Source organism: Sardina pilchardus, chromosome 13, assembly GCF_963854185.1.
Source record: "Sardina pilchardus chromosome 13, fSarPil1.1, whole genome shotgun sequence".
NCBI classification, from domain to species: Eukaryota; Metazoa; Chordata; class Actinopteri; order Clupeiformes; family Clupeidae; genus Sardina; species Sardina pilchardus.
Window position 1 is genome coordinate 4,967,501 of NC_085006.1, and position 20,018 is coordinate 4,987,518.

General features: G+C 44.4%; 1 protein-coding gene across 1 annotated transcript in view; it reads right to left on the bottom strand.

The window, feature by feature from the left end:
- dhx36 (DEAH (Asp-Glu-Ala-His) box polypeptide 36) overlaps window positions 1-14,729 on the bottom strand; it is a 26,023-nt gene extending 11,294 nt beyond the window's left edge. The window contains exons 1-15 of the mRNA XM_062551772.1: window positions 14,102-14,729; window positions 13,855-14,003; window positions 13,489-13,702; window positions 13,342-13,380; window positions 13,084-13,254; window positions 12,359-12,438; window positions 9,440-9,514; window positions 8,424-8,590; window positions 6,775-6,856; window positions 5,831-5,971; window positions 5,337-5,442; window positions 2,818-2,905; window positions 2,541-2,596; window positions 2,387-2,451; window positions 970-1,113 (exon numbers count right to left, since the gene is read on the bottom strand). Of these exons, the coding sequence (XP_062407756.1) occupies window positions 970-1,113; window positions 2,387-2,451; window positions 2,541-2,596; window positions 2,818-2,905; window positions 5,337-5,442; window positions 5,831-5,971; window positions 6,775-6,856; window positions 8,424-8,590; window positions 9,440-9,514; window positions 12,359-12,438; window positions 13,084-13,254; window positions 13,342-13,380; window positions 13,489-13,702; window positions 13,855-14,003; window positions 14,102-14,365 (1,841 nt within the window). The 5' untranslated portion in view covers window positions 14,366-14,729. The remainder of the gene's footprint in view (window positions 1-969; window positions 1,114-2,386; window positions 2,452-2,540; window positions 2,597-2,817; window positions 2,906-5,336; window positions 5,443-5,830; window positions 5,972-6,774; window positions 6,857-8,423; window positions 8,591-9,439; window positions 9,515-12,358; window positions 12,439-13,083; window positions 13,255-13,341; window positions 13,381-13,488; window positions 13,703-13,854; window positions 14,004-14,101) is intronic.
- Between the last annotated feature and the right edge of the window lie 5,289 nt (window positions 14,730-20,018).

Here is a 20,018-nt window from a genome sequence, read left to right on the forward strand (position 1 = left end):
TTGGCAGTTGTGCTCATTAGCGCAATTGCCAGCACTCAAAGGAGCATATAGACTCAAGTAAGAGAATGGGAAACAAAATGTCACCAGACGGAGAGAAACCCAGAGACAGGTGCACAGAGATGGAGAGATGAAGGGATTTAGGTAGAGAGAGAGAGAGAGAGAGAGAGAGAGAGAGAGAGAGAGAGAGAAAAAGAGAGAGAGAGGCTTGATCCAATTTACATGCTGAAGGCTCTACATGTGAATCACCCTAACCTATCCAACCTCATCAGGTCTCAACACATACACGACAACTTAGCCTTCACTCCTATTCCGGCTCACTCACTCTCTCTCACACACGCACACACACACACACACTCTCTCTCTTTCTCTCTCTCTCTCACACACACACACACGCCCACCTCATCTTATTTAACATCACTGGCAGATAAAAGCTTTAAATGTGTGACTGGAACAGGGGCACTCATTTCATCTGTCAGTCAAACAATTCCCACTGCTTACACACACACACACACACACACACACACACACACACACACACACAGTGTGAAGCAGGCTGGCTTGCTGTAGACCCGAGAGGCTACACTGACTTGAGGACAGATGGAAGTCCCAGCGACGGGGCCTTTAAAAGCACACGCTCACTCAGAGGAAGGAACAGAGGAGCACCGTGAGAGAGAAAGAGAGAGAGAGAGAGAGAGAGGACCAGAGAAGGACTGTGTGCAGCACTCACACTCACTCACAATCTCAATCCCACTCACAATGGCAGCATCAGGAGCAGGCCTGTCATGCCAGAGAATGGAGAGGGCTCCACACTCCAGATAAGAGGGCCATTTCCCCGACATGCTCTCTTCTCCTTTGTGTGGCAGACAGACTTGTGATGATGGACAGAGGAGAGAGAGAGGAGGAGAGAGAGAACAGAGGGATGGGACAGAAAGAGGCCGAGCCGCCGGGGGTCAGAGGTGAGAAGCGTACCTGCCAGCGCGCCCCTTCCTCTGCTTGGCGTTGGCCAGGCTCACCCACTCCGGCGTCATGGTGCTGATGTTGTTCTGCGTGTCAAAGTGGGTCTCCTTAATCTTGCCTCCGTCTATGACGTACACCACGTCGTCTATGGTGATGCTGAGAGGGAGGCAGACAAACAGGCACGTCAGTTATTTTGGGTGTCCTGATTTGCCCAATATGATTATCATCACATGCATTGGTAAAATATACATGGCTGTCAGTGCGGCGCACGCCTCTTCTCTTTTGCTCTAAATAGTCTAAGATGGAGAGCGTGAGGGAGGGAGAGGCTCTGCCAAAAACACTACAGATACTTATTGCCATTGGGTGGGACAGATGAGCTTAAGTTTAGTTCAAAGGCAAATGAAGACACCAACACACACACACACACACACACACACACACACACGGGGAGCTATAAATAAGCCCATCAGTGGGCATGAAAGCCCATCCGTATAAATGCAAGACGGTGCGGAAGTGTGGGGTGTATTTTGGGTGAGGTCGCTGGAGCCTGTGAGAGAGCGCAGCGGAGAGACGAAGACGAAGACGAAGCGCCCGCCGCAGACTCATTAGCCGTGCTGTGTGTGTGTGTGAGTGTGTGTGCTGTGTGAGTGCTGTGTGAGTGTGTGTGTTGGTTGTGTGTGTGTGTGTGTGTGTGTGTGTGTACCTACGCGTGTGTGTGTGCCACCCAGGGCTAACGGAGCTCCCGGGCGCCGTCATTAACCCCCAAACCTGACGGGCCTGTCAAGCAGCCGCACGCCACGTGAGGGAGACCAACAAGACACAGCACGCTCTCGCTTCAGCACTCACAGAGAGACGGAGACACAGGCAGGCAGGCACACACACACACATATAGACACACAGACACACACACACACACACATATACACACAGACACGCGCACACACACACACACACACACACACACACGAGTGCACACACACGCACGCATCATGCTCTGAAACCTCATTTGAAATTGAATGGTTTTCTAAATTGATTTCCCAAAAAAAGCAGTGATAAGTATTTGCTATTAAACTGACTTTGACTTTGAAAGCCCACTTTAGTGTGACAGCCAAGAGCCCTTCCAGTAGACTGATGCCTATGTGACGAGGACCCTCCATGAGCCCTACCATGCAATAGCACCGGAGTGATTTTGTCAATGTGCCTCTTCATACTCCCTACTCTTTAAAAGCTGTTTACGCTTCATTTCTTTTCATTATAGCTCCACCATACTTGATATACATTCTGTATATTGATCATCTGCATTATTTTACAATGGTGTGTCTATTGCATTCTTTATTAGTTTTGAAAAGCAGATGCGAATCATATGAAATGGCTTGGACACTCGCAACACGGTATTCTCACAGTGTAGCATGACACCTTATCCACACACCTGGTTTCAGCAATGTTAGTGGCGATCACAATCTTCCGCACTCCATGTGGGGGTCTTTTGAAAACCTGAATGGGGAAAGATCATATTTCAATCTGTGCTGAAATTGAGCTTCTCCGGGAGGAGAGGTGCAGAGAGGGGAGAGTAAGGGGCTCACCTGGGTCTGGTTGACCGTGGGCATGAGAGAGTGGAGGGGAATTATCACAAACTTATCTGGAAAAAAGGAGAGACAGCAGCCATGTTATCAATCAGAACCTGACACAAGCTAGATTAGTTTAAAAAAAAAACAATCACAGACCATTGCTTCTGCAAGACATGTACTAAACACACTGACTTATTGCAGTGTGAGTTCTAATTTGACAACTGGTTTGAGGAGGAAGTGATTATATCCTAATGCTGTTCCTCAGTGTGTGTGTGTGTGTGTGTGTGTTTACCTGACTTGAACATCTGCTGAGCCATAAGGAGGTCATTAAGACCACTGATGTTGTCCCACCCCGGGAGGAAGACCAGTATGGCTCCATCCTGAAACACACATACACACACACACACCGGATGATGAGATCAAAGCATCCCATGAAAACACACACACATACACACCTGAGAATGCTCTTACAAACAAGCTAATGCACACGACAAGACAAGCGAATATTCTCAAAGAGCTCTTAATATACAGCCTGATCAAATCTATACTGGCACAGCATGGAGAAAAGGCTCCTCTGAAGACTACATGCAAATGTGGATGTAAATGAAATGCATGTCGTAGTCCTTCAGAGAGTGCTCGAGATGGCCAACAAGCCCCTCTGACAAAGCCGGGCTGCTGCTTGCGTCACGCCTAATGGCTGCGTTTGCAAATGGCCACTTAATAGTGAGAGGGAAATATTACTCAGAACAAAAGGGCAACGCGAGTCACACGAGAAGACAGACGACTCGCTTCTCCGGGACAACAGCTCCGTTACGTGAGCACGAGCTTCTCCACGCACATGACTGACCTCACGCAGGCACAGGGGCACCTCGCAGGCAGAGTGGAGCGGGGAGAGGGAGAGAGAGAGAGAGACAGAGAGGAGGAGGGAGGGGGAGAGAGAGAGAGAAAGAAAGAAAGAGGGAAATTAGGAAGGGAGAAGTCCCAGAGCGGAGGGGCACTGCCACCTTATTCTGAACACATCCAGATGCTGTGCAACATCTGAAACACGTGTCATCACCACCTCACGAGCTGGAGCATGTGACGGCCACAGGGGAGCATACGGAGGTGCTGAGGAAATAGTGTGTGTGTGTGTGTGTGTGTGTGTGTGTGTGTGTGTGTGTGTGTGTGTTCACATGTATGAGCATGTTGGTGTGTACATCAGAACTCTTCCTGACCCACTTTCCACTTCCTGGTGGAGCCAGGCTGACATTAAAAGGCACACGATTCCCGAACGCGATGCCTAATTAATGATCATTAATCCGTGGCTTCCGCACAACCCATGATCCCCCCCAGGTGTCAGTGACGTGTGGGATGTGAGGACGGCAGCATCATCCCCACGGAGCCCTGTCCTTCTCCTGCCTCACACCTTCCTCAAGTCCACCCCTCCTCCTCCTCCTCCTCCTCCTCCTCCTCCTCCTCTCGTGGTCAGCACAGGGCAGGCGGCTGAGGAGAAGGCCGGGCAGATCAAGGGGAAGATGAAAGGCGGCCAGAGCCTGTCCAGTGCCCTTTTGGCAAGCGTGCTGAAGAGCATCTGCCCACTGTCCTTTAACTAAGAGCCCTTAACCTGGACGCTCCGGCCGCCACCTGGCACAAGGGGCTCCATTCACAAACATGAAATGAATTATACACCATATGCACTGAGGCCACTTGAACAGACTTGACACCCTCGACTACGCTGAACATTAAATATTCCCCAACACACGCTTTACTTAACCAATAAAATGACAGATGGTGCATAAATTCCCACTGCTGTCAAAATGGACTCTGCCCTTTTCTTCTCTTAATCAAATAGACACGCACACCAAAACTATATTTGAAAGCTTTTGACTTTAAGCCACTGTTACCATTCCTGAGTCACAACATAGATAACCGACAGATTCCTTCTTCTTCTGTAACCATACGCAACCTTCTCCGTCTGCCACTGATTCTGCATGCTAATGCCAATGGCCATTAGAGAGGGCACCGTGTGGAGGGAGGATGACTCTTTGCCCGATTAAAACAAGTCTTGTGGATGGCGCCTCCTCTCTAGAGTACCGAGCTCTGGGCTGCCATCCAAGCAGGGCAGCAGCAGCAGTAACGGGTCTGGCAAGGGTTCAGCTAATGAGATGAAGTGGCATCTGCACAGCTGCAGTGCTCTGGCAGGGGACGGGCCAGCCTCTCCTCCTCCCCACTGCCTCCTCCCCACCGCCTCGCCTCCTCCCCACCGCCTCGCCTCGCCTCCTCCCCTCCCCACCGCCTCGCCTCCTCCCCACCGCCTCCTCGCCACCGCCTCGCCTCGCCCCCACCGCCTCGCCTCGCCACCGCCTCCGAGAGGCCTGCAGTGCATCTTCATTACGGCAGGGCGCCACGTCAGAGCAGACACCCTTAAGCCCCGGAATCTCCTCGCGGATAAGAAAGCCGCACCACTGATCAAAGAGTGGGAGGAGGAGGAAGGGAGGAAAGGGAGTGAGAGATAGATGGCAGCTGAGGAGAAGCAAGGACTGTCAGGATAGAGAGATAGTGAGAGAGAAGGAGAGAGAGAGATAGTGAGAGAGAGAGAGAGACGAGCAGATAGGAAGATCACATACGTAGCATCTGTTAAGCTCTCCTATTAACAACCAGCTCGCTGCCAATAAGCTCCTGCTGTGGCGGTCCGCACCCATTGCACCCCCATCTGTCTCTGTTCACACACTCCCTCTCACACACACACACAGGGTGAGCACGCAAGACACAAAACACACACACACACCGAGAAGCAGGCGCACTTGACACACACACACAGTCAGTACTCACATCCTCATTCATCACAATGTGTCGGATGAGTGCTGCGATCAAATCCAGGTCGATTCTGTCATCGTCATCCATCATCTCCATTACGTCAATGGTGCTGTCCGAGTACCTGCCAATCACAGTCCATCATGAGAACCAGCATCTGGGCGCTCAACTGCAAACTCACTTTTAAAGGAAAAAGAAACAACACTCCCCAAACTACAAGCATTTCCCACAGTGCAGATGGTGTCAAGATTCATTTCCAGCTGATTAAACAAATAATACTAGTCAGCCATGCCATGGTGTTGATCAGTTTACAAAAGACAACACTTTCCACTGAGCACACGGAGAGCCTTTTCCGAGACATGGACAATGGTGCTGCGCACATGATATTGACACTGCTCTCTCTCAAGCGGCCTTCTGAATGGGATAACCTTATCAGAGCGGCCACAGTGTTTGTGCTCTGCTGTGTGCTGGGTGTGTGTGTGTGTGTGTGTGTGTGTGTGTGTGTGACTGACTTGTCCCTGAGGGTGCGTGCGTAGCAGGGCCAGCTCTCCTGGTACTCGGCCTCCTTCTGCTCCTTCTCTGGCCGCGCCACCTGGCCGTGCATGAAGCCCCTCTTCCCCCTGGGCCTGCGCTCCTTCTTCTGCGGCCGGTACCTGAGGAGCCACACACACACAGCACCCATCACGCAACGCTGCACCCATCACACAATGCTGCGGTCTTGTTTGCGCATGCAAACGCCTTGCAAAGCGAGTATGTGTCGTTGGAGATCAACAAAAGTGGCCAATTTTATCCACAAAGTAGGCAACACTTTACACACATCCACACTTGCACAAGCTCAATTGCCAATTCATTGTTATCCATGAGATTTTCTTTCTTTAGAAAGCCACAGATTTTTTTGTAAGGCAGAAAACAGCTTGCATGCTTTTACACAGTAACACCCTCTCTCTGTAAATAAAAGTCAACATTGAGTGATTATTTAATATGAAGTCTAGTTCTTTACGTCCGATTTGTCCTAATATGCTGTCAAAAAGTCTAACCATAAAAACCTGGTCTTCCGCAGTAAAAGGCTGACAAGCTGTACTTATAAAATAGCTTTATTTATGCCTATTACCTCCCATCCACCCACATACCAATCATCCATGATTTATTTCAGGAAACAATCTAAGGAAGAAGGAAGAAGTTTGGAGTGGCTGTAAACCGTAAAGGTCTACTGTAAGTTCCCGACTATTAGCCGTGGCTTATACATTGATTTTGCAAAATGTCTTCCGCCATGAGGTTAATACAGGGGGGCAGTTAATATGGTGTTAATATGCTTTTGTTTCTTTTAACTTGCATAAAACACTGTCCTGTGGCTTAAATACAATGTGGCTTATATGCAAGAAATGACTGTATCAGTGTGCACTGGGCTTGGCATGCAGGCCCGTGTGTGGCTGGCTGGGTGAGGCTGGTGGCTCACCTGATCATCTCCACCACATCCTCCAGCAGGTACTCCTGCACCGGGTATGTGAAGCCAGGAATGTGGATCATTGGGCAGTTACCTAAAGGAGAGCAAGAACAATGGAAAACATTTGTCATTTGACAAATAGCTGATTTGTTAGTTTGATTGATAGTTGACAATTAGTTGTTTAATTGATAAAAAAAAAAGTCGACTAAAAAATAAAAAAGATTACAATCAGAGTTTCGCAAATTCCAAAATCATGTTCTCAAATGCCTTTTTTTGTCCACAACAAATATATCTGGTTTATCATCATGGAGGAGCCAATTAATCGATTACCACATAGGTGAATAATTAAATAGTTGACAACTTATCAAGATGCAGACAAAGGAGTCATTTTACAGTAACAACTAAGCTGGCTGGTTCTGGCTGAGCATCCTACACATGGCCTGGCTGAGTGGACCCACATGCGAGTGACTGGCTTAAATGCTGTGCATGGGTATTGGCTATTGCAATTGAGGAAACTGGAACTGACGTGTCAGGGTCCAAATCAGGCGAGGGGCCAGAAGAAACTTTGAATAAAGTGTTTGGTTTTGGTTTTGGTGCCCTTAATTTTAATTAGTTGACTAATTTAGTTACATGCAAAAACAGTGGAAGGAGGCTCTTTTAAGTAATTCCACAAAAAGCCACAAAATGGATTAGTCCACTCTGTACTGGATTCCTCTCCAATATAATCAAATTAAGTGACAACAAATCCTAAAGCACCAATTTCAGTGACACAGCAACAGTAATACTTTCTTCCAAGAACTGCGAACTAATTTCTCACCTAAAAGAGAGCACAGCACAAGGCTTTAGCCTCTCGAGTCATATAGTGTCTTTGACTGCATTCAAATGTCCATCTCCATGGACCATGCTAAATGAATATCCCCGTGATGGTTCACACAAGAAAATTATTCACACAAGAAAATAAAACAACACCTAGTTAAACTACTGTACCATCACATCTATTCAAGAATTGCCAGACTGATTATATTTCAGCTTATTGTAAGTTTGAAATTGTTCTTTTGTCTTGTTAAGGGCCACTGACACCAAGAATGCTAATTAGCAAGATAACAACAACAAATATATAGTTCTAGCTTATATTATATGAACGTCCACACATAAACTATAACTAAAACAATATCATTGGGGATCACTTTCAGAACGATCACTTCCCATACAATTTTGGGCGTCACATTCATCAACACAAGGAGAGACACAGCTTATGTATAGGGCCTAGAATCTAGCCCCTGATGCCGTGTGTGAGGGAGAGGCAGACTGCGAGACTGATCAAATATGAAGGGATGAAATATGAAAAATTGGACACAAAACTCCCTCTTGCTTTAAAGTGAGAACAATTCTCATGGCTGAGAACAAGACTCAAGAATTTTCTTTTGAAGCTGTATCAATCAATACTTTGCTTGTTGTTTGACTATGCTGGAATAAAAGGCAGACAGATTCTCACTTGTATTCCAAATGGAGAGACATCCAAGCATGAGCTGTTACACTGATTGGGATTGCGCATTGAACTGTTTGTGGACGTGACTTATCACCAAACTTTAGTAATGAGGCGTCCCTTGAATACATTCTCCATTCAAGATAACTTTTTCCACATGAGAGTCTTTTCTCACCAAAGTACTTGCTGAATTTCTCTGCGTTGAGCGTAGCACTCATGAGAATCACTTTCAGGTCATCCCGGACCGACAGCAGGTCCTTCACGATGGTGAGGAGAACGTCAGACTGTAGGTTTCGCTCGTGGATCTCATCCAGAACCAGGTGGCTAATGCTGGACAGGTGTCTAAGAGTAGGTGGGATCAAAGGAGGAGGATCAGGTTGGCTACTCTGATGCATTCAAGGGAGAGAAAATTGCAGCCAGTTCTGCATTCAGGTGTATTTTAAAGAGTGTAAAACACTTGTACACTAAAACATTTATTCACTAAAATATGTTTTAGTCTTTACCATTTACAATAACGTGTGTGTGTGTGTGTGTGTGTGTGTGTGTGTGTGTGTGTGTAAGAGCAAGAGAGAGAGAGAGAGAGAGAGAGAGAGAGAGAGAGAGAGAAAGAAAGAAAGAAAAAATGTAAGGGAAATTAGAAGAGTGGGATAGAAAGAGACTTTGAGCAGGGGCCCTAACCAAAAAGAACATTCAGTAGCCTTGGTTTTAGTACGCTTTCTTGATCATGTTTCCTGGTATATATAAAAAAAAACATGCATTTCACAGAAACATAAACTACTATAGTTTAAATATTTACAAATGATTCATGTTCATATGAAAACATGCCACAGGAAATATTTCCTTCCTATCTCCTGTCTTGTTTGAAGGCTTTCATGTCTATGTGTCAAACAAGCGGCACTAGAAAACAGGCATCATCTCAGTGCAGGTTGCAGGAACACAAAAGCAGCTACAGACCTTGGGCTTTCTCTAAGTCTGCTCAGAGTCTCTACAGACCTGCAGAGGCCTGATAAACCTGAACCTCATCAATGACGCTGGGGAAAGAGAATAACAAAGCTAAATGAAAAGAACGAAGAAGGAGAGAGAGAGAGAGAGAGAGAGAGAGAGAGAGAGAGAGAGAGAGAGAGAGAGAGAGAGAGAGAGGAAGAGAGAGAGGAAGAATGGAAGAGGAATGAATGGGAGGAGGACACTCACGAATCGGAGCGGAGCCACTGAAGAATAATGCCCGTCGTACAATACAAAACAGAGCCTTGTTTCCGTGGTAACCGGCTGAGAAGCAGAGCCAACAGAAGGGGGGGGGGGGGGTTGAAAATAGTCAAGCGAAAACAGCACAGAACAATTACAATTAACACAACTAATTTCAGGTTGATATTTTTCACATTCACCATAAACTAAAGCAAATTAAAACAGAACCCGCACATTCCATTTTTTAACATGAACATCATTTCTGTGCAATTGCATTTTTCCATTTGCAATCTCAGGGGCATAGATAGATCAGTTCAGAAGAGTCAGTCTTTTATATGGACAGGTGGCGAAAGAGGAAAAGGAGGGAGACAGTGAAAGAGAGAGGGAGGGAGGGAGAGAGAGAAAAAAAATGACAGAGAGTGAGACAGTCAGACAGACTGACAGAGGGAAGGAAGTAAAAAAGACAAGACACACACACATGCCCTAAGGATCTCGCAGACACACATCCCCATTCCTCCTGTCATCATCTATTATTAACTCTTCCAGCCTCACACCCGGTGCCCATCACAGCTCTCCGCAGCCCCAGCACCTCTCCCTGCCTGGCCTCCTCTGCTGCAGATTAACACGGTGTCAGACTCTCAGCTCCCTACCGTGATCTGTCCCCGGCCCCATCGATCCACCCTCACGCCACCTTCATCAGTGCAGCTATTGCTCTGTCGCTCTGAGGAGAAATGCACTCACAGGAGTCTGGAGCCTGTGATGCTCTATACCTGGAGCCTGCCTGTCCCCTCCAGACCAATCACCAGTGCATTATGCCCCCGGTCCAAACAACTGCAAAAGCTGCCTTCTGAATAACAAAACAATTCAGCTAAACGCACACTGCCCCACTAACAGAACCAACATCATGGAATTTTCCAGTGATGAAAATGGCAAAAGCTGGAATGAGAGAAAACTGTGGTGAGGATTATCAATAATAAATTTACTAAAAACAGCCACTATTGATTTATGAAGGCTGAGGTTTCAGCTAATTTAGGATGGAGTCTGGAGCTGTTCTCTCTCCCAGAAAGCACTTTCACAAATGCACTGAATTGACTAGCTACTCAGGCAGATATTAAATGCTGCAGTGCACATATATGTGAACCACTTTAAGATTCTGGCAAGAGACTGCTTTGCCATCAAATATGAAATGCAACACGTACGCTGCCTACTGAGCCTATACAACCTGAGACAGAGCAGGGTGATTAAGGAGGCGGAGGGGATAAGGTGGAGAAATTCATTTGGGAGATCTGAGGGTCAAATCAATGAGGACAGCGGATGTGAAGATAAGTCGACGGAACACTGCGCCCATCAGAGCTCAATCTCAGATTAAGAAACATCCTGACGGCGACACGAGCAGGATGACACGAGGACATGAAGAGGAAATAAGAAGTGAGACGCCTGGCTGGCAGATGATATCTTACAGATTGAAAGTCGGTAGTTTAAAAGAGACAGAACAGCCGAGATAGACTGAGAGACTTGAGAATGACATTGCCTGGAGTCAAGAGGTTGTCCTATTCAGGTCAGGATGAATGCACTGTAATCAGCCACCTCTCCACAGGCTGCCTTCCCTGAGAGGACCCCCCCTCCCCCACCCTCCACCCTCCACCCAGCCCAACAGACTCCACTCAGCTGCCTCCAGCACCAGAGCATAATAAAGCTACATCATACACACAAACAGCAGAGTAGGTATGACTCTGGCAGAGGTGGAGAAAAGAAGATATGAAAGAAGACACATTAAAGAGACCCTATGCAACATTTTCATAGTCATAAAATCGCTTAGAAATCGTTGTTTTGCTTGACTGACCAGTTTTATCGAAAACAGTAATATTTCCTCCCGCCCCCAGTGTCCCTATCCGCTATTGCAGCCATGCAGTTTGTCCAGGAGGCGATCGCTCCTTGTTTACATCTGGAAGTCTGAGACGCGTAAGGAACAAGAAGAACCACGCTTGCAAATTATATATATATATATATATATATATATATATATATAGCCTGTATGTATAAATATACACGCTAAAGCTTTAGGGGAAGCTCTACAGAGAAATGTGCAAGCATAAAACGAGCAAAAACGAAAAGCGAAACCGAAACCGGAGATGAAATCACCAAACCGGCATAGTTTCTCTTTAAGAGACACACAATATGGTGATATATTAACATAAGTCAAGGGCCATCTATGGTTAGTAAACTGTTAGTAAAACCTGCAGTTAGAACATACATGGTGAAGCAGCTTTTAGGTGCTACGCGGCTCAGCTCTGGAACCAACTTCTGGATGACATTAAAAAAGGCCCCAACTGTAGCCAGTTTTAAATGTAGACTTAAGACCAAACTGTTCTCAGATGCTTTCTGTTCTGTTCTGTTCTGTATCTGTACTCCACATTGAGTCTTTTATGTTTTCTTGTTAATTATTCTGTTTTTTAAAAACTTTTATCTACATTCATGCTTTTTCTTTTTATGCTTTCTTGTTCATTATTCTTCATTTTTTAAATGACTACCTTGATTTATGCTTTCTTTCTATGCTTTATCATGATCTGTAATTACTCGTTGCCCATCTATGCTTTTATCTGCTATTACTGTTTGGTTATGTTTATGTAAAGCACATTGAATGACCTCTGTGTATGAAATGCGCTATATAAATAATCTTGACTTGACTTGACTATGGACAAACTAGACCAGACAAACTGCAGGTATCTTCCAATGTTTCACACTGAAGCTGAACAACAACTAACATCCAGTGGGTTTCCTCTCCACCATCGTGTTCCAATAGCGCCACACACGGCTAGGTGTGACCAAAATGTGACCGCCATCCTCATTTTGCCCCACCCTGAATCATGACTCCAAAGCACAAACCAGATTTCATGACTTCAATATTCATAAACTTAGGTGATTCACCTCTGCAGTCGGATCTGGTAGCCACAAGAGTTGCCGTTGCCCACACTCTCAGCCCGCTCCGCAGACACTCTCTCTGCAACCTGCATGGAAAATGGCTCTTAGTGAGAGACATCAAGCCTAAACACATGTGTGACCCTGCAAGGCGAAACCAGTCGTTTTGGTAAAATGTACAAAATGAATAAACTAAGCTTTCCAACGATATGTATATCGAGGATATTGGAGAAACTATCGCTAAGATAACCACATTCAAAGTTGACATGGTTCTCCCGTCACGACATGCCAGAAGATGAGAAAATCACCTTTTTAAGCGGCGTGGACAATGGGAATGACTGCTAATGTGTTGAATCTTCACCGGGTTTAAGAATCAAAATGTATGCTTTTCCGTGAAGTTTGTTCACGATATGAAAGTGTAGACTGTATACTGTCGAATTAAGCGAAAATGTGAAATTCAACATGTTAGCCCTGTACATTTGTTTATCACAGATTTTCTCAATATAGCATTGAGCACAAAGCGACTGGTTTTGCCTTGCAGGGTCACATATCATCTACATAAATGTTACAGATCAATCAGCCAGTCTGAGTCAAAGCCATCTGCAACCTGCACAACTCTCTGCAATAACAGCTACAAAGCAAAACAGCGTTGCACAACAGGTTTAGTAAACAACTTCTGAGACGATTCTTATCTGCTGACAAACAGCCTGTGGATGTCCAGACTTCAAGCGTACCGAGATAGCGCTGATCCGGCGTGGCTGGGTGCAGACCACCCTGCAGAGAGAGCCCATGTCTCTCTCGATGTAATCGTCCAGGATAAACTGCGTGACCTGAGTGGTCTTCCCACAGCCAGTCTCCCCGCTGACCACCACAACCTGGCTGGTCTGGATTAGCTGGACCAGCTCCTGAAGGATGAGAAGACAACAACGCTGTGTCAGCTGGAACTTCAAGGAAGCTGTCAGAGTGTGGTTAACGATCAATGTCAGTCATACCTCTCTCATTCCATATGATGGAAGCTTTTCCCGGAATTTCTGGGGGAAAAAAAATACATAACAGCATAATGTCAATTTGAGTGTATATGCCTAGGCTACACTGTATAGGAAAGAACACCACAAGAAAGGTATGGTAGAGTTTCTTACCAACATATCTAGATATTTAGCATCAGCCCTTTTTATCTGCAGGTCTTTCTTGAGCTCTTGGTCAAGGGATGGCTTGCGTATTATGTCCTGAAACAGGAATTCAAGGTCTTTGTCCCAGGTAGTTTCTTTTCTTGTCTCGTTTTCTTGCTTGATTTCCTTAATTACCGGTTTTGTTTCAGGTATTTCCTCAGGAGGTTCATCTCCATCAAAGTAACTGAGAAGACATGGACAAAGTCTCAACACTTATTTTGGTTACACAAACATGTTAACCACACTGATTTCAATATTCACGGCATGCAAATCATTACACCACACAGACATTATAGTTTATGGCAAATACAGCAAGATGATAAAGAGGCTTCTCACCTGTGATGGCTCTCTTGAGGCTTAGACCTCCAGGACTGTGAGGTGGATGCGCCAGTGTCCATGCTAGCTCCGGGGGGCACTCGTTGAACCGAATTTAGTAGTTCAGTGATGTGCTGCTCTCTAGACTGATCCATCTGAACCACGGCCCTCTACAAATGAGAAGCATCACATAACGAGTTATCCACCACTCTGAGTACACACCATGTATCTATAGATAGTTTATTCAAAGAAGGGACATAAGACTCACGGATTTCCTCTCCTGTTCGGATCTTTTCGCACCACCCATTTTGGCGTACCATAAGCCAATCTCTCTGCCTTTCAGATGTGGAGGATGTTTACCCCGTGGGCCACCCCCTCCTCCACGTCCATGTTCCTCCCGTGATTCCCAGCCCGAGTTCCTCTGATAACCTCCACTACTCGGCCCTGCACCACGCTCCCATCTCTCTTCGTTTCCATCGCCAAACCTGCGACCCCCTCTTCGTCCTCTCCTGCCACCATAACCATAACTCATGCCGTCCACAACAATGCAAGGACTCCCCTGCCTTTCCCTAAGTATATGTTATCCGCACTTAGCATTAATTATCGTTGGCCGAATTCAATTCAATAGCCTGTTAGCTAAAATGTCAAGAGCATTCACTGTTGATATGCACTAGCTGTATGCTGCTAATACAGTTCATCAGATGCTAACGAGATGACACGCTTGGCAGGGATATGTTAATCCGTGGCACTGCGCATAAAAATCTGAGCAGGAAAAACGAAAATGTATGTTGGGTTATTAGTGGTTTTCGAATGAAAACAAGCAATCAAATAATGTAATTTGACAACAAAAGCTAAATCCTGTGTTGACTTATCCGGCTCTGAGGAAAAAGAGACAGCAAGAAAATCGCACATTGATGACGTCATTTGTTTTAAAGTCGCATCGGCGTTCATGTTGTCAAATTAAGAGTCAGCACAAACGCCGAACAAACCACAAACACACGCCCGTATTTCAGGGCTATGTTTCCAGTAGCCTATGTGCAAAATAAAAGTTTCATAATAATATGTCTTTCAGTCAAAGAATAGAAGCTAAATTGTCGTAAACGTATGCAGTTACATGATGATTGTAGCCTATTTCAATCGTCAGGCTTTTTTTTGCTATCCTCTTTTAATGCACATTAAAGGTAGGCTAGGCTATACAGATCTTATGGACTGATTGACCCATCATTATTATTATGTAGTTATGACCAATGTTCCCTCTAAGCTGCGCGCGTGCGCGGATGCGCAGGCCAGTCGAAGTGGCCGCGCAACAGATTTTTCAGACCGCGCATATTTTTCAGACCGCACAAACAATTTTTTTTTCAGGGGTTTAAAATGTGACTATCAAACGCGATGTAGCCTAGTTTACAAACATTTAAAATACTGACATGTCTGACAACCAAGTCGGATGTAGACAACGTTACAAACAAAGTATTCTTAAGGCTCTTGGCGGGTATCATGACGAAAAGAAAGGCTGAGCAGGTGCTCCAGAAAAAGGTCTGCCTAACATTTAAAATTTAGTGGCTAGATGAAACAGTCCAAACTGACACAAAAGATGGTCCAGGTAGGATAAAACTTTCAGAGATATTTACATATTTGCTCGGAGGCAAAAGCGAAAGGGGAGTTCGCTAGTGATAAAACTTTGTCCGAGTGGAAGCTTGATTATACCTAAAGCAGGGGTGCTACGGCCCGTCACGCACTTTAATGCAGCCCGCCGAGCATGCATTAGTTTATCATAGATTTTGCCCGATAGGTTATCATTGGCTGTTCGCTATTTTTCCCAGCAACAGCGTTGGTAAACGTTACAGCAAACTGCTTTACACTATTCTTAGAGAACGTTTGCAATGTCAATGTCAAAACAGCATGTTACATAGAGATTATACTCTTTATAATCTCCATTGCAATAGCTCTAATTTACGTTATGTTACTCATTTGATTGGGAACGCGTTTGAGCGTGCACAAAAGGGATCCAGCTGGCTTGTCATTGTTGTTAACTGATATCTCCATTTTAAAAGAAACGTTTAAAAGAAAAACGCAAAGAGTAATGCACTCCTGAGCATTATAATAGACTGTGAGAAGGCCATAGGCACAGCAGAGTGCGCCGGCAAGAGTCTTAAAGTGACAGTGCACCATTATAAACGAATTAAACAGCATCATATTAACCGTCTTTAACAAAAAAAAATTCTCATTATTGTCATGTAAATTATATATATATATGGGGGGCGGGGCGGGGGGGGGGGGGCATGGTCATTTTTGGCAGGTCGCGTGGTTGCGAATTGCTCACAGCGGTAAAACCTGCGCTCAGAAAAAAAATGTTTTGCTCAGTGCTGAAAGAAATTAGAGGGAACATTGGTTATGACTGGTAGTCTAGATAGTCCTCCATACTGTTTAAATTAATAGTCTATTTTCTCTCTCCAGGCTCTCACAGCGATGTTATACCATGCCTTGTGTTATGAAATAAAATAGGCCTAATATAGCCTATAGCCTAATAAAACAGTCTATCAATTGTCAATAAGTCAACAAGTCAATTTGACAGAAACAGGTCCAAGGTGCTCTGCAGCAGCTGCACATTTAGATCGACTCACAGATTTGCCAGCTGCATTTTTGATGGTGTGGAGTCTTGAATCTGACACCATGGTTGTTCAGCAGTTTGTTGCCTTTCTTGTACAGTCAGAAATATATTCATTTATTTATGCAATGGTTCTGAATATTTTGACCAACAATGGTTAACTCAGATTCAAACCTCACAACATGCAATCATAAAATGCTATGATATTTTGTAAACAGGAAGTTTATACAGTCTTTGTTTTTGGAAAGATAACATTCCTTTGTTAAATGAGATTACACTGGTGTTAGCAATTTCTAATGACAGCTTAGGTCCTAAAACTCCTGTGGGAGAAAATACATGTGTGATTATGTCACGAAATGCCGAAAAGATTGGAGGTTTGTTCATGTTTTGAAATAGTTCAGTATTGCATGCTTAACAATGTGTTATCTTGGGGCTTTGTGTCACATTGTGCATGCAGTGAATCTTTTTCAAATTAAATTAGCATATATTCTTGACATCAAATGAAACAGCCATTTTTGACAGACTGACAGTAAATATCTAAAATGAACTCTACTGTCAACCGTCTGAAGAGAAATTGCTGTACCAGGTCAAGAGAGCTTGTTACATGTTTTTTTGTTTTTGTTTTTGTTTTTGTTTTTAAGAGATTTCAACAATGTTATTTATGCACATATCACTAAACAAGCACAGGAAGTTTTCTCTGTTGTACTGCTCATTAGAAACGCTTCATAGCATTCAGGACTCGTGAGTCAGGAACAGTCCAAAATAGAAACCTTTGTGAAATTTGTACAATTCTTCAATGCGGTTAGACTTAACAGTTCTGCCTTATCTTCCGCTTTCTTTTTAGCCATGGTATAAGGTCTTGGATATGTTGAATGGTCTTGGATATGTTGAATGCCTTGTTAAATGAAATAATAGCACAAAGTAGGCCTATCCATATTGGACAACACTCGTCAGAAGCAAAGAATGCAATGTTAATTTCATTTAGCTATTCTTTATGATAAATGTTGCATTTCTATTTACTGATACTTCACTATACATTTGGAAACATCATGACTTAGGCTAATAACTTGGTTCCAATGGGTCAAGATGGCGCTGACAACTATTTTGGGTCATGGTGAGAATCACATGTTGAACAAGGGAACAGAGGCTAACCTTTCATTTTGAAGAGCCAGCGGCTTTCTTCCATTAAACGTCGCTCTGCTATTGATACAAATCCCAGGATATAGCTTGCCTTGGTCCTGGCAGATATATACAGGTTCTTGTCATCATAATTACCTGAACTATTTACCTCATCATTGCCTATATGTCATGATCTAATGGGTTGCACATTTAACCTAACAAGGGTCCCTGATGTTGTGCAGAGAAGCAAAAGACTATGATGTTCTCTTCTGATATTCTCTTCTTTTGAGGAACACCAGCTGTTGTTTTAACCTTAGTGTAGGGAGGCTATCTGCAGTAATGGTGGCTGAGGCGGTGGGGTACACGCACAAAAGAGCCATGCTCCAGCTACATCCAATTCCTTAGAGTGTCAGGCCATGGGCCACACATCCTAACGCTGCCGATTTAATTGGACTGTGTTCAGGTTGCCATCACCCTCTTGTTTCTTGTCTGTGGGGCAGAGGCAGGCATTAATAAGGGAGTGCAAGAAGCAAGAAGAGAGAATCTAAAGAGCAGAGGTTCATAATTAAGACTCTCTGCAGCAGTGCGCAGTAGAGAGTAATGTGTTTGCGGCGCCCTTCTAAGTTGCCAAGCCATGTCTTATTCAACCAGCAAAGCCAAGCCCCCTCATAAAAGATGTATCTGATTCTCATAAGAGCCCCCATCCCCCTAACAAACACAAAAGCCACACAAACATGTGCATGGGCGAACATGCACACACACACACACACACACACACACACACACACACAGAACATATTAGAAAGTGCGGTGTGCTATAAGAGATGTATGTATGCCTGTATGCATTTCATTCACTCTCCTGTCTGAAACTTGTCTTTTTTTGAGGGACTATTTTATGCTCCAAGGTTATCCACTCATCTATACCTGAATCAGTAGGACTTCTCTGTAGTTGTGTGAGACCTGTCTGATGTTTTTGGGGCTGGAATTGACAATTCTGGTAGATTTTTCACAGCCCATATTGCCTATTGGCGACATGCCTCTCTTACAGTAACAGCTTGTCAGGATCAAACAAACATGTATTCATGGCTCCCCTAACCTGTGAGTGCTGGAAGAGCTCTCAGACCCATGCTCTTATGGAACAGGTGTGGAATGCGCTGAAAGCCTTGCAGCGTTTGGCAACTGTGTTGGAGGCTATGCTATCCTTTATCACTCATTGCATGCCTCTTTCTTTATCTCTGTATGTGTGTGTGTGTGTGTGTGGGAGAAGGGAGAGAGAGAGAGAGAGAGAGAGAGAGAGAGAGTGTCTCTGTGTATTACTAGCAGGAGATAGCTTTTTATGTTCATAAGAATGGTTGCAAATTCCCTTCTCAGATACAAAATATGGTAACATGTCCTCTTTTTCTCTTTTCCTCTCTCTCTCTCTCTCTCTTGAGATTTGTGTTCGTCTTGCATTTCTTTGTCCATTCGCCCATAGCAAGCACAGCTTGCAACAAGACTATAAAATGGCTCATTGTGTAATAAAAGCTTTGTACGATTACTGATCTTTCCCAAGAAGACAAAAAGTAGGGAAGTCACAATAAGTGAACAGAGAAAGAGATTCTGCAAAATCCTATGTTGATAATGCTCTGGTGGAATTAAAGACTCAACGTCAGTGACTATTAATCCTGCTATCTCATTTGGTCTTGACACCTCAGGGTTGGGTGGCTGTTGACACTTCAGCTGTCTGCCTACAGAAACAATTTTGAGCCTCGGCTTTCCTCTCATGCCTGGTCATCTCTGATGGATCGAAGATAAGGTTAGCTATAAGATTGCTTTTATGAGAATTCATTATTTCTAGTAAACATTTTCCATGCCACTCAAATATTATTCCTTCATACAGCACTGCTGAAATCAGACAGTATATGTATAAATAATAATTGTATAATGTCACATACAATTATAATTAAAAAATAATAATTCATTTGTGATTTAACATGTCATAGATTAACAATATAGGGTTTGCCCATAATGATTGACTGGAAACTAGCCTATATTAGTGTCGTGTGTATAGCTCATGACATGTACAAAGCATTCATTCCAATAAATCAGCCATTCAATAGATTGAATGAGAGTTCAGAGCTCCTCTTTCTGATGTCTCCTCTCCCACAAACACAGACAGAAACAGTGTGTGTGTGAGACAGAGAGAGAGAGAGAGCAGATAAAGATGTAAAAGTCATGCATTGATAAGCCTTGGGCTGGTTGAGATTCTCCTGATGTGAACTCCAGGGCCATTCAGGATACACTGATGTGCATCATGCACTGATTACTGTCTGCACTTCTCTTATGGCCTGAGCAAAGATGAAGGCCAACTTCCAGTTGAATGCTTCACAAGTGCAAAAAGACTAAAAATATAAAAATGCTGATTGCACTCTACTTGTGAACTAAGCTAAGCCTTCAACTATGTACAGGCCCTTCCCACTTT